Source organism: Meleagris gallopavo, chromosome 24 (genome assembly GCF_905368555.1).
Source record: "Meleagris gallopavo chromosome 24, MGAL_WU_HG_1.1, whole genome shotgun sequence".
NCBI lineage: Eukaryota > Metazoa > Chordata > Aves > Galliformes > Phasianidae > Meleagris > Meleagris gallopavo.
The window spans coordinates 2,403,244-2,417,677 of NC_139427.1; the positions used below are offsets into that span (position 1 = coordinate 2,403,244).

General features: G+C 49.0%; 1 protein-coding gene across 3 annotated transcripts; it reads right to left on the reverse strand.

Moving 5' to 3' along the window:
* Window positions 1–148: 148 nt before the first annotated feature.
* RAB11FIP1 (RAB11 family interacting protein 1) lies at window positions 149–13,790 on the reverse strand. Of its 3 annotated transcripts, XM_010723110.4 has the most exons (6): window positions 13,362–13,790; window positions 9,043–9,485; window positions 7,808–8,594; window positions 4,973–6,832; window positions 4,247–4,352; window positions 149–3,175 (listed from the first exon to the last, which is right to left on the reverse strand). In XM_010723110.4, the coding sequence occupies exons 1-6, from the start codon at window positions 13,706–13,708 to the stop codon at window positions 2,957–2,959; spliced, it is 3,762 nt and encodes a 1,253-aa protein (XP_010721412.2). In that variant the 5' UTR covers window positions 13,709–13,790; the 3' UTR covers window positions 149–2,956. The 3 variants fall into 3 exon arrangements, with proteins under 3 accessions (XP_010721412.2, XP_010721414.1, XP_010721413.2); XM_010723112.4 differs by lacking the exon at window positions 4,973–6,832 and having other exon boundaries at window positions 13,362–13,785; XM_010723111.4 differs by lacking the exons at window positions 149–3,175; window positions 4,247–4,352 and having other exon boundaries at window positions 5,139–5,172; window positions 5,304–6,832.
* Window positions 13,791–14,434: the final 644 nt, after the last annotated feature.

Sequence of the window (14,434 nt, forward strand, 5' to 3'; positions counted from 1 at the left end):
GCATCCCACACCTCAATTAGGAGATGTTATCCAGAAATCAGGTGACTCTGGCCATCACAAACAGGTTGAGGAAGGGCTCACGGAGCTGCACTCATCCGTTGCCTCTCCCTCTGACAGAGAAAAAAAAAAAACCACAGCGATGAGAACATTGGAATTAAAGTAATTTTATTGTAGTGTTCCACAAAACCAAAGGTGGTTTAAAAACAAGCAGTACCTGCAATAAAAGCAGACCCCATAAACGGAAAAATACATATAGGTCCTTTAGTAATCAAACAAGAAAACACACTCGATTCTTAGGTCCCTTAAAATCAAGGTGAGCACCCCTTACACCAAAGAAAGGCTTTAAATAGTGTTGCTGACCAAAGATGGAGGTATGAGGTTTGTGCCACGTTTCCACAGCTGCGGAATGGAAGCGTGGCTCATCCAGGAGTGCTGCCTGCAGCAGCACCTGTCACCACAGCATATAACCCACAACGCAAAAGCCATACACCTCAATGGGCAAAGTGGTAACTGGCAAAGGACAGTACGAATTTTAAGGCTTTGTCTCTAAGGAGACTCTCATTAGTGTTTTGTTTGCGTGCAGAACCTCGAGATGCACGTTCTTGCCAAAAGGAAAGCACAAAACCCACTGTAAAAGCTTCATGAAATCCAGATTGCAAGAGCGCTGCGCACAGCATCACAAAGCGCAGCAGGAAAGACACAGCAGTGCCCTCACTGCTAAAGGGAGAACCATAAAAACACATCAGGCCTTCCTCAGCCTGGGTCCAGTGATGGCTACCAACAGCAGCATCTGTGATTTGGAACTGTTACGTTGTTCGAAAGCACTACTGGTTTTTCTGACTCTCTAAACCAGAAGAAAAAAAAAATCAGAAAGCTGTGGAATAAAGGCTAGAAGACGAGTTTATCCATGAGGTATTGGGAACCATTTCTTTCCAGAGATCCACGGGGAGGAAGCAAAGCACTCCTCCATCCTGCTGCTATTTCAAGGCACGAGGAGCAGCATCCATTCCCAGCAATGCCGAGCGGTGCCACCCAAAGCACTGCTGGAGCTGAAGGTACTGCTCAGAACTTCTCAGAGCCATCTTTCACAGAAGAGAGTACAGAAAAGTACCACCTGAAGTCTTCAGAGACTCTTAAAGACACTTAAAGCAAAAGGTTTTCTTCGATTTGAGCTTCTGATGCAGGAGAGCTGTCAGGAGAGCTTTGATTGCCAGGGCAGATTTTAGCAGTCCGCCCAATTACAGTAAGAAAATGTGATTAACAGCATGCTTGGAGTTTTTCAATCAACCTGTACATCTCTAGGATAATATATTAGCTACTTTTTGCTACAAAAATACAGTATTTAATTGAGAAGTCTCCAGTAATTTTCAGTGTTTTATGAAAATAGTAAGATTATTGCTAAGAGGTTAGTAATCAATCCCTCAATAAAGTGCTTTGCTGTAGGAAAACTGTGTTAGAAACTCCTTTCAGGCTACATCAGAAGTGACCTAATTAATAGATTACTTCAACCACAGAGGGTAGGAGCACTCACTGTGTTCCTCTGCTACACACCCTTTTGGTATTTCAGCTTTCTTTCAAGGCATTCACAAACTCTGGTAAACTTAAGAGCTGCAAAAAAAAAATCTGGTTTGTTGACCTTTGACAAGAGATCACCACAAAAAACAGAGGCATGTTTAACTTTCAGTGGAGAAAGCCTGCTGTAGTGGCTGCTTCATAGCCCTGTGCTGCTATTCTCTGTCTGAGGCAATGGTGAGAAGCATTTGTCTTTACTGAGCTGCAAAGAAGCCACAAATTAAGGAACATTTGATTGTCTTGCAAAGCCAGCAGCATGACATTTTCATTCCTTTCTGAGCTCAAGTCACAAAGAACACAACAGGATCAGAGTGCTGATATTCTGGCTGCTCCCATCCCAGGGGGAGAGTGGAATTTGGTTCCTTTTGTACACTGAATTCAAAAAAAGAGATGAGTTTTAAGCCTGATCACCCTTGAAGGCTGCTCCAGGGTAAGCTCCAAAATTCAAGGCACTTACGTGTAAAAAACTGCAGTGCTATGACACCAAAACTGTCACACAACTTTCATACAAGAGCCACAGGCCATGCATGTGTACAGAGAAATGCACCCCAATCCAGGACTACTGAGCAGAATCCAGGTTGTCTGTACCTTTGTCTTCCTGTTCAAACAACCTTTGAATCAGGAATTAAAGTCCAGAGGAGAACAGCTTCCAACACAACGTAACATCAGCCCAAACTCATTGCTACCCCTTATTCCCATGGTAGACAAATATCCCACAACATCCGTATTTAAAACCCTGTAAGCTTTTCCCTTGGAGAATTGCTTTGCTTATATTGTGTCATTAATTTTGCTTTGCTTCTTGCTTTCCAATCTGAGGTTTAACTTGCACTCCGTTTCAGGGCATTAATTGCTTTTAAAATACAGCCCACACAGCTCTGTTCTGAAGCATTCATTCTTTGGACTCCTCCAGTGTAGTTGTCAAAAGATAAAAGTAAAAATCAAATCCTCAAGCTCTACTGTATGAGATTTTATATTGCACTACAACTTCAGTGCAGACAGATGATCTATCAAAGCTGCTAAAAAACAACAATGAAAAAATCTTCATCAAAGGATCAGCAGTGCTTTGCTGGCAAGGAAAACACACAAAACATCAACAAACCCTTCATCCTTCCTATTGCAATCAGACTTTGGATTAAATGCCTGAACAAATCTTCCCAAATAATGGAAAAAGACCAAAAAATAAATATGGTAAATGACTCTACTTCTGGACTCCGTGTACAAGAGCTGATGTAAGCACTACTCCAACTGATGGCTGCTCAAGCCAGAAACAGAAGAGCTCATTGTCTGCAGGCAGCACGGCAGTACCACCTATTTCATGTTGTCTCCTTATTAATCAAACTCTTCTGGCAGGAACTCAGCCCTTTGTTTGACATCCAGAGAGCTCCTACATCTTTCCAGCTTTTCTGTTTCCAGAAGTTGAAACACGAAGAATGTTTGGGGTTTCTTCCATGACTCTGACAAGCAAGTTATCGATGTAGTCTTCAAGCTCACGCACCTGGAGATCCTTCTTGGTGATGGTATCCCTCTGTTTCAGGACCAGCTGGATCAGCTCATCGTGTGTGAGCTGGGCATAAGCATAGGCAGGATCCGAAGGGTTGTATTTCTGTAAAAGAAAGGCAGGGTCATCTCACACGAGGGCATTGCAGACAAGAACTGAAAGCTGTCTGAGAGATGGTTTGGAGTTCAGGCAGCAAGGAACTGCTTTGCACGTCCATCTGCCAACACAAAGCTGCTCCTCAGAAGTATTACGTGCTTCCCACCTTTGCAGAGGTACATCCAATCTAAATGGCATCTTGGAATGCTGCTCATTAAAACTTTATGACCGCACTGACCTGAAATACGCTGAGGAGCTGGGAGGTCAAATTCAGGTTAAACAGCACAAACCCTCCCATAGGCCTGAGGCATTTCACTCTTCTTCAGATTACCACCACAAACACACAGCACAACACGCTTGGAAAACTCTGCCTTTAACTCTTAAACTCAACAAATATTTCAACATGACAGTTTATACCGTTTAAATAAAAACTTTCTTCTTTTCCACTTGTCCCAGAAGGAGGCACTGCAGGATTAGCTTTAGAGGTCTCCTCAGACCAAGATTATCAAAAGAATAACCCACTTATTAAATCTGAGTGGTTATACAAGCTGCACAGCGACGCTTTTAGGAAGCAGAAGATATTAATACAACACATTACAAGGCAGCAGCCACCCCAAGATACCTTTTCCCCATCTTTAAGATCCACAAACTTACTTCAGGGCAAAAAGAAGCTTTGCAGACTAATCATGTTTGCACATCAACAGTGACTAATTTGTCCAGTCTTTCCTGCTGATCCAAGTTATGCAGCTCCTGCACGTCACAAGCAGGACCAGGCACCAGGGCAGCACAGCAGTGTCACTCAGAGCTGCAGCTCTGAATGTCCTGCTCACCTCCGGGCAGACAGGCAGCAGCCTTCCATCCCCTCCACTCAGAAACCCCTGCACAGGGGGGTTCTGATGCTATTACTGATGAGTTGCAAGAAAATAATAAAGAATGCCCCCACCTCTGAGGAAGGGCAAAAAGAAATAGCACATTCCCCATGGTCTGAGCACAAGCACAGTTCTCGTGGGATACACGACAGGAGACGTGATCCTAAGCAATGTATGGGAGTTGAGTTTGATGTGCTTCTCTCCACCCTACCTTTATGTTCATCTCAAGCAGCTTCTCACTCATACAGTTGATGACATTCAGGTCTTTGTTTTGGGACTTATTTGCTGTGGTACTCATTGGCTTCACAGGATGAAGTCTGTAACATTACAAAAGACTCGTGTTATTCAAGCAGTAAACTGATACTGGCATTACATCTTCAGAGTGAAAACAAAAGCAGTGAAAAATTGGGGGAAATCCTTACTCTGCACTCCCTCCCATTCCAGAGATTAAAGATTCTACTTTGGGAAGAGAAGGCATCTCTGCCTCAGCTACAGGTTTCTCTAAGTGCACTCCAGTTCTTTCTATTGTCTTTACTGACTAAAGGCATTGGAGATAAAGAAGCAGTAACAAGGGAAATATATCCTAAACAATGTCACAAAGGAAAAGCAAGGTCAGCCCACAGGAGAAGGCAGTAATACCAGCAGTTATTCCCATCTTCTGGGCACCAGTATATGAGTCCTTAATGAAAGCATTATTTGTGGTTCTTTCAAAATACCAAATGCTTCTGCTATCCTGGGACATACAGGTAGTGCAACTTATCTGATATGATTTTGTGCCATAAAGTGTCAAAAGGTGTTTTCTTTTGTTGCTCAGGATTCGTGGTGATGGCTCTAACAGAGCAAGAAAAGGCAAAGCTCATACCAAAGGCAATGCTCACATCAAGGGCAAGGCTCTCAGCACTGAGATACCTTCAGTGCAGTCCCCATGTTCTCTCACCTGTGCTTAGGAGACACGGTTTCACCACTCTGTTGAGTTTGGTTAGGGTACGTTTCAGAGGGTGAAACCCATGCCTGAAGAAGCTTCTTCTTGCCAGAATTTCCTGCTTTATCTGCGAAGCCCTCTGCTGTTGGCTTTTTCGGAGACTCTGCCCTCTGACTTGGGGTGTCAGAGGAGAGGGAGCGAGAGGAGGAGCAAGGCTGGGAAGAACACGACAGGGAAGAAGAGGAAACAGAAGGCTCAAAGAAGTCACTCTCTGCACGCTCCCCAACACCACCACTTATTCCTTGTTTCTCAGAATGACTGTGCTCACTGGAATGAGACGTCATACCTGAGTCAGGTGTCTGCTTACTGACTCCACAGCCATGCCCTCCTGCAGGCAGCACAGGCACAGCACTTCCTCCTCCTGCAGACAGAGTTACTCCGCCTGCAGCAGAGCTATCAGAGCTCTCCTTCTGGTTCTCATGCAAAGGCATTCTATCTACAGGCTCTGAAACGTTCTGATCACCTGCAGCAACGCCGTGGTTTTCCTGACAGTCGCCCTGCAGCTCATCATCAGAGCCTGCCTCGGGAATAGCAGGAAGGGCAGCCAGCCTCACGCCGTGATCTCCGGTAACTGAAAGGGCAGACTTCAGATTTGTAAGAGAATCAAACAAATCCTCGTCCCCTTCCCTTTTCACACGTCTGCTAAAGCTGTCAGCTCTGAGCTTTCCTGGTGGGACGAGGGCTGTCACTGAGCCATTCTGGGGGAGGCACCCATGAGCACAGGGGGCTTTCTCATTCTGTAAAGCAAGGCCACATGCAGAGCCCTCACCCTCCCCTGAACGCCCAACACTTAAGTCGTCAGCCTGAGAAACGGGGGGGCATTTCTGCATTAAAGACAGCCGTGGTGCAGGCTGTGGTGTGACAGCCTCCTCCCTGCCAGCTCTCCCTGCAGCAGCTTCCTGAGGAGGCTGTGTGTGGGCTGGGTTCACAGATTGCACTGGAGATGGAGGAGGTTCCTGAGGCTCTGATGTGGGTGAATGCTCCTCCCTCCTCTTTTCACTCCACATCTCCTGCTTCTCTTTGAGCTCACTCTTGGAGAACGGTGACTGTTCAGCACTGTTCTCTGTGAAGAGCACTAACTTGCTTGTATTTAAAGAAGGGCCCACCTGCACCCGTACGGAATCACACTGATTCTTTGGAGCCACACCAGGGTTGACAGAAAGAGCGGCAGCAGGGTTTGCTACAGCATTTACATTACGAGTTGAAGCCACATTCAAAGAGCTCCCTGAAGCAGTGACAGCAGAGTCGTTCAGATCAGCAGAAAGTCCTGCTGAGGAATTGTCTCCATCACCAGGAAGGCCAACAGGGGAAGAAGCAGTGACAGCTGTGAGACCTGGCGCATCCACCCCCCATCCAGTCTTGGATAGAAAAGGGTTATTGCCATTAAAGCAACCACCAGAGCGGAGAGAAGGTGCAGGGAGAGGAGACATGGAAGCAAATGCATCAGAGCCTTCAGGACCCTGGCCCCATTCAGAAGCAAAAGGATTATTGCCACTATGAGAGACCTGTCCTTTGGGAGCAGGGGCTGCAAGGTGATGGGATGAAGGGATGGCAACGTGGTCAGAACCAGGGGCTGGGGTCTCCCTGCCCCAGCTGGGATTAAAGGGGTTCTTGCCACTTAAAAGCTCTGCAGTGAAAGGAGAAGGAAGAGATGCAGGAGTAATGTCCTCAGAGTCTGCTACTTTCTGTCCTATTTTAGAAACAAAAGGATTGTTGTCACTACTGATGTGGTGCACAGACAGGTAAGCAGGAAGGGAATCAGGTGCAAGAATAGGAAGAGTGGCTTTGGTTTCTTCCTCTGAAGACTCGCCCAGTCTGCAAAAGGGACAAAAAACTTGCATGTCACCTGTGGATGCAACACGAGGCAGCAACAGACAAGCTTCAGCACCAGACTGCACCACTGCCTGACAATGGAGATAAATTACAAAGCAAGAGAGCCACCAGCCTATCTAACAGACTCCAGTAAATACGCTTAAATGCTCCTCACAAACACCTGATTGATGTCAAAATGCCTCTGCTGCCATCTGCACACTCAGATTACTGCCACACCTGCTTTACCTCAACTTCTGCATCCCAAGCATTTTCATTAGTAAGACACTTCATGTGCAAGGTGTTTAAACAAGGAAGAAGCACTGAAAACAGAGAGTTAGAGGCAGGCAAAACATAGCCTTATTAGTAAGACAAATGTATTTACACACATATATATAGACAGATACACATATATATATGAAACCACATACAACCAGACACATGAAGGAGCAGAATTTCCGAAAAAGCCTTGAGTACAAATGCCACAGATGTACTTGCTGTTGCTGTGAACAATGTCAAAAGCAGAAGGGCTCCAAGGGTTAACTCTTTTGAAGACCACAGCAAATAACAGAAGGGAGAAGCAGAGATGTTAGAATTGATATTTCAGCCCTTGGATATGTTCCAAGCCACGCAGCTCTGACAGAAGAATGTTAGTTTCTGCAAAAAGAGCCAGCAAGAAACTGACCCCAGAATCTGAAAAGATGCTTGCGCTCAGAGAACTGCTATTTTGGCATCACTTACAGGTAATATCCCTATATCAATCTATTATTCATATTGAAAAATTAAAAAAAAAAAAAATTGTGACCAATGCCTAGCTCCAAGCCCTCAGGAACCCCCCCCCCTTCCCCTGAGTAGCACGGTGCTGCTGCGTGCAGCACATCAAGCTCAGAAGTGCTGCTCTGTGGTTGGAAGCACCCTAACTCACTCTACACCCACTGCGTGTCACTATTTATGTCAGCATGTGAACCAAAAGACACTCACCTGGGTTTGACAGCTTTGGTCTTTGCTGGTGCAGCTGCTTTTTCAGGTTTCCATTCTTCATCAAAAGGGTTGAGCGGTTGCTTACTTGTGAAGACTTCTGACTGACTGTCTTCTGAAGGATTTCCCCTGCTTAAATCTGTTGGAGGTTCAAGGCACTTGGCCTCCTGTTCACTCTTCTCTTCTGTAGCTTTGTTTTCCTCTTCCTTCTGAGTTCTGTCCGGATTACTTTCAGCATCACTGGTTTTCGCTGCTTCCTTCTTCCCCGTGACCAGGGAAAGCAAGGCAGACTTTTTCTGGTCCGTTTTTTTGGTCTCTTTGGTAACCTCAACACTCACAGGAATGCTGGTTTCCACATATTCCTCACTGCTCAGCAATTTGTATGACGGCAAAGACATAGCTTTAAAGGTCTCCAAGGATGCAGACCCAGACAAAGCATTGCTGGGAGATGTTCTTTCCGTCTCCTCAGGTCCTTTAGGAGACCTGAAAGAGAGGTTCTCTTCTGAAGTAGAGACCTGCTTCTTCCTGAAGTTGCGAGGAGAGGGAGAAGAAGCTGGAGTGCTGTCCTTCAGGGTGCTCTCTTCCATATAAACGTGACAGCCATTGATACACAAACTGGACTTGGAAACCGGATCGTTTTTAGATTTAAGGCCACTAAATAAAGAGAGCCCTTCTTTCTTGGTGTTGCCAGCAGCTGGTTGGTTTAGCTGCCTGTTGTCCAAAGTTGCTGCTTTACGATGTTTAAATACAGAAGGCGAGGACTTCTCATCTAGAGGAATTTCAAAGGTTCCTGGAAAAAAAATAAATGGGGAGAAATTCAAGATTTCTCTGATGCTTGCTATTAACAACTCGTTAACTGATCACAGCAACAACGTGAGTGTGACTAGACTGGCCACGTCCACACCCTCTGGGTCCCTTATTGCTGTCAGCCCTCTGCACACAGCTTTTCAGCACCTACAACCACCAGATATCCACTATGGAACCACACCACTGCAGGTTAGGCTGACGGCTGCTAAGCCAGCCTAAGATAAGCTTAGCTGTGAATGTCTGTACCTGCAGAAGTTCCAGGTCAGGCTGGATGTGGCTCTGAGCACCCAGATGGAACCGTGGTGCCCCTGTTCATTGCAGGGTAGTTGGACCAGATGGCCTTTAAAGGTCCCTTCCAACTCAAACGCCTCTATGATTCCACAGCTCTGAGCACAGCCCCATGCATGCAGGGTGCAAACTTGCAAACTCACGTTCTGAGCTTGGAGAGGTCTCCGAGTCCTCATCATCCCACTGTGGCTGGAAATCCGTGGGCCTGAGCCTGACCCTGGCAGCCACAGGCTGAGGTGTGGGCAGCACCGACATGGATTGAGAGAGGGAAGTCTTCTGCAGGCCAGGTTTGGAAAACAGCGTTTTGAACTTGGATTTTTTCTTCTCCTTCTCGGATGCCTCGTCTTCACTATCAGCAGGGGAGTGTGTTGTGTTGGGCACGATGGCTGAGGCTGTGTCAGAGAGCCCACTGCTCCGCTTCCCCTTCAGCTTGTCCTTGAGTTTGCCAAATGGGGAGCGGGTTTTGTCCTTCACGGACAAATCAAACATGCTGGCAGTCAAGTTGCTCCTCATGAACTGGATGTCCACTTCGATCTCTCCTCTCTCCTTTTCCTTTTTCCCTGGTTTGGAGCGCAGCTTGTACCACCTGCAAAAACAACGAGATTTCTATCCTAAACAAGCCCCCCAGACAGACCAATAACTTAACACGGGTTGCTGATGTTATAAGAATGCAAAAAGCCTACAGTGCAGAAAAAAAGCAAAACCTTTAATCTCACAACGACGTCATTATCATACGATCCCAGAAACCAAAGGAAAACGCTTCTTATTATGAAGAGAAAGTTGTTAGTGAAATTTGTCTTTTTGTTTCGGGTTTACAAACAACACATGGAATTCATGTGGGTCAGCTCTGCCACTTTTTTCCTCTATTTTCTTCAGGCTTTCTGAAATTCACAGATTAAGGCTTTGAAGTGGGTGCAAAGGGAGCTGCTGACACTGTACCAGAAAGGTTACACATGCCTCCCACACCCTCATACCATTCATTCCAGCTCCTTTTCAGCAGCTATCGTAATGCTTCTTAAGCTAAAGAACCCCTAATCAACACAGCAAGATTCAAAACAAGTGTTACAGAACGTCTGGGACTTCCACTCAGCTCCGTGAGAGAGCAACAGGGTCAAACCATGAGGTTTGCTACAGGCAGAGCCTTATTCCCTTCTGAAACACAGCATAAAATGGGAACCAAGCTGCAAACCCAGCACCTGCCTGCACTGCACTTGCTCAATACCTGCTCCATACGTCCCCCTCAATGACATTCAAAGCACAGTACTGCCCGAGAAGGGAGGTTATCAATTCTGCATGCCAATGTATTTGTTTATTTTGTGTCTACTGAGAGAGCTGCAGACGTCCTCCCTCCACTGAGCTGATAGAAAGGACGCCTGGAGAACAGTGACATTGCCTCCAGTGGGCAGAACTCCATCGAGTTCACACTTCAGTACTTCGTGGAAGCAATGGAGGAGAATAAAAAAAAAGCAATTTGCTTTGATAAACAAAACAAAGCAGAAGAGAATGAGCAAAGGCTGTGGGAAGCTGGCACCTCCCTGGACACCCCTCTGTGCCCATGCTTGATCCCAGCAAAGTACAGGGCAGACTTTGTTCTGCATCGTGTAATTTCTAGGAGCTACCTGTATTGCATAGGCAAATTTTAGCTGCAAACAACCAGCACTGTCAGCCACTCTGAAACGCAAGCAGTGGCTCTGGCCAGCACCCAGGTCACAGCACAGGGCTCAGCAGCAGCCCCTGATGCTCTGTGCCATCACAGCAGCTACGTGACGATGGAAGGAATGGGATCCAAACACGAAAGCAAGAGCAAACCAATGCTAACGATGGGGAACACCATCAGTTTTCCCAGGAGCACCAAAGTAGTATTTTTCCATGATTCTCCCTTGGTCCCAACACAAAGAAAGGAACCCATGCCAACTCGCTGCCTGTAAGCACGAGGCTCTGCATGTAAACACATTACAACCTGACACAGGCCCTAATGACAGCTACGTGCTAATTAGGACTTCACAAGCTTTGTTAACAAACACGACCCAGACCTGGCGCTGACCAAACCGGTGTGAACAGCACAGGAAGAAGGTGACTCAGTGCTGTCTCAAACCACATCACAAAGTGCTGGTGCTGCCCCAAGCTCCAGGAACCACCCCAGGGCTTTCAGGGCACCGCACAGCTGCGTACGTCCAAAGGTACAAGCATGACACAGAGCTGCACAGCCTATTAAAGGAGACACCTTCCTGCTCAGAGCCTAACAGCCAGCAGTGACATGAGCCCATAGAACGCCGAATTATCTGCTCTTACATGCGATTAAGCTCTGCTAAGCATTCATTAAGACAAATCCATGAGCGCTGGCAGCACTGTGCCTTCATTCCCTGCCTGAACTAAGTTTCAAATGAGACAGGGGAGGTTTGGGTTGGATATTAGGAGGAATTTTTTCACTCAGAGGGTGGTGATGCACTGCAGCAGGTTGCCCAAGGAGGCTGTGGATGCCCCATCCCTGGAGGCATTCAAGGCCAGGCTGGATGTGGCTCTGGGCAGCCTGGGCTGCTGGTTGGCGACCTGCACACAGCAGGGGGTTGGAACTGGATGAGCACTGTGGGCCTTTTTAACCCTATGATTCTATCACAGAATCACCAAGGTTGGAAAAGATCTCCGAGATCATCCAGTCCCACCATCCACCTGTCACCGATAGTAATCACTAAACCACGTCCCTCAACACAAAATCCAAACGTTCCTTCAACACCTCCAGGCTCGGTGACTCCACCACCTCCCTGTGCAGCCCATTGCAGTGCCTGACCACTCTTTCAGAGAAGTAGAGTTCCTGACGTCCAGCCTAAATCTCCCCTGGTGCAGTTTGAAGCCATTCCCTCTAGTTCTATCACCAGTTACACGAGAGAAGAGGCCGACCCCCAGCTCGCTACAGCCTCCCTTCACGTAGCTATAGAGAGCAATATGGCCTCCCCTGAGCCTCCTCTTCTCCAGACTGAACAACCCCAGCTCCTTCAGCAGTTCCTCATCAGCCCTGTGCTCCAGACCCCTCACCAGTTTTGTTGCCCTTCCTTGAACCCGCTCCAGGGCCTCCACGTCTTTCTTGCAGTGAGGGACCCAAAACTGGACACAGTACTCAAGGTGCAGCCCCACCAGAGCTGAGTACAGGGGGACGATCACTTCCCTGTTCCTGCTGGCAACACCGTTCCTGATGCAAGCCTATGAACAACGTGCTGCCAACACACAGAGCTTCTCCAGATAACTTCACCGCTCTCAGCGTGACCTGCTGGCTTTCACACGTAAATATTTAAAGAGGAAAGCTGAGCACCGAGGCCCCAGCTTTCACCAGCAGTGCCACCAGCAGTGGGGCTCAGAGCCCCATTGCCCTCCATATCATCAGGTCCCACTGCAGCCCTATGGGATGGATGCCAGCATTCCCTCAGGCATTCCCAGCAGCCCCGCAGCACCCTCAGCTCCCCCCAATGGACCCCCAGAATCACTCAAATCCCTTCAAGAGCCCCTTGGGAGCCTTCACAGAATCACAGAACGGCCAGGGTTGGAAGGGACCTCAAGGATCACGAAGCTCCAACCCCCTGCCACACGCAGGGCCACCAACCTCCACATCTCACAGCAGCCCAGGCTGCCCAGGGCCCCATCCAACCTGGCCTTGAACACCTCCAGGGATGGACGGGGATCCACAGCCTCTCTGGGCAGCTGTTCCAGCACCTCACCGCTCTCACAGCAAACAACTTCCCCCTGACATCCAACCTCAATCTGCCCTCCCTCAACTAAAAACCATTTCCCCTTGTCCTGCTGTTATCTCCCCTTTCCAAGAGTTGATTCCCCTCCTGTCTGTAGGCTCCCTTTAGGTACTGAAGGCTGCACTGAGGTCACCCCCAGCCTTCTTTTCTCCAGGCTGAACAAGCCCAGCTCCCTCAGCCTGTCTTTGTAGTGGAGGTGCTGCACTCCTCCTCATCTCTGTGGCTCCTCTGGACCCTCTCCAACAGCTCCCTGTCTTTCTTGTGCTGGGGGCTCCAGCCCTGGACGCAGTGCTGCAGATGGGGCCTCACAAAGCAGAGCAGAGGGGGACGATCACCTCCCTGTCCCTGCTGCCACCCCTCTGCTGATGGAGCCCAGGATCCCATTTGCTTTCTGAGCTGTAATCACACACTGCTGGCTCACGTTCAGCTTTTCACCCATCGGGACCCCCAGGTCCTTCTCTGCAGGGCTGCTCCTTCCAGTCCGTGTAGATACCTGGCAGTCCTCCAGCCCAATTGCCAAATCTTGCACTCTGCCGTGCTGGACCTCATTAGGTTCATCCAAAACCACCTTCCAAGCCTACTGAGGTCCCTCTGAACGACATCCCATCGCGTCAACCCCACCACTCAGCTCGGTGTCACCAGCAAACCTGCTGAGGTTCCTCCCAATGACCCCCCCCCCCCCGCAGCCCGCAGTGCCACCGCCGGTCTCTCCGTCCCTTCACCTGCAATGCCGCCGCCCTCCGTCCTCCCTCAGCGCCGCCAGATCGACTTCGGCGCGGCCCAGGAACTTATCGAGGCCGACGAGCGCTCGGTGCAGCACGGTGAGGCGCAGCGCTGCGGGTCGAGGCGGCGGCGGCAGTTCGAACGTCGCTTCCTCCCTCCACAACGGCTGCCCCTGGCATCGCTCCGCCACCGACGTGGAGAACTTGTCGCGGCCCAACGCCATCACGGCGTAAGCATCGCTGCCGCCTTGCCCGTCGGCCGCTTTGGAGCGCAGCCCCCGCGCCTGAAGCACCGTCACCTGGACGTGGGTCGGCACCCAGCGCGGGGCGGCCGCCGCCGCCGCCATGGCGGGCGGTGCGAAGCGACAAGGAGCCGGGGGCTCCCGTTGCAGTGTGGCGAGATTTCGCGAGATATGCAGTGTGGGCGGGGCTTAAGGAGAAGTGGGCGGGGGCTCGTTGTGGGCGGGGCCTGAGAGTGCAGTGTGCGGCTATGTGTGTGCAGGTGTGTGCATATAGAGGGGTATGCGTAAAGGTGTGTGCATATAGAGGTGTGTGTGTGCAGGTGTGTGTGTGCATATAGAGGTGTGTGTGTGCATATAGAGGTGTGTGCATATAGAGGGGTGTGCGTACAGGTGTGTGCATATAGAGGTGTGTGTGTGCAGGTGTGTGTGTGCATATAGAGGGGTATGCGTACAGGTGTGTGTGTGCATATAGAGGTGTGTGTGTGCAGGTGTGTGCATATAGAGGGGTGTGTGTGCATATAGAGGTGTGTGTGTGCAGGTGTGTGCATATAGAGGGGTATGCGTACAGGTGTGTGCATATAGAGGGGTGTGTGTGCAGGTGTGTGTGTGCATATAGAGGTGTGTGTGTGCAGGTGTGTGCATATAGAGGGGTGTGCGTACAGGTGTGTGCATATAGAGGGGTGTGTGTGCAGGTGTGTGTGTGCATATAGAGGTGTGTGTGTGCAGGTGTGTGCATATAGAGGGGTGTGCGTGCATATAGAGGTGTGTGCGTGCAGGTGTGTGCATATAGAGGTGTGTGTGTGCAGGTGTGTGTGTGCATATAGAGGTGTG

Excerpts from the sequence above, each read along its gene's own strand:
- RAB11FIP1 (XM_010723110.4), bottom strand. The coding sequence starts at position 13,708 with ATGGCGGCGGCGGCGGCCGCCCCGCGCTGGGTGCCGACCCACGTCCAG. Across the intron at positions 6,833-7,807 it reads ACCAAAGCTGTCAAACCCAG|ACTGGGCGAGTCTTCAGAGG; the intron begins GTGAGTGTCTTT and ends TCCCTTTTGCAG. Across the intron at positions 3,176-4,246 it reads TGCTTGAGATGAACATAAAG|AAATACAACCCTTCGGATCC; the intron begins GTAGGGTGGAGA and ends TTTCTTTTACAG.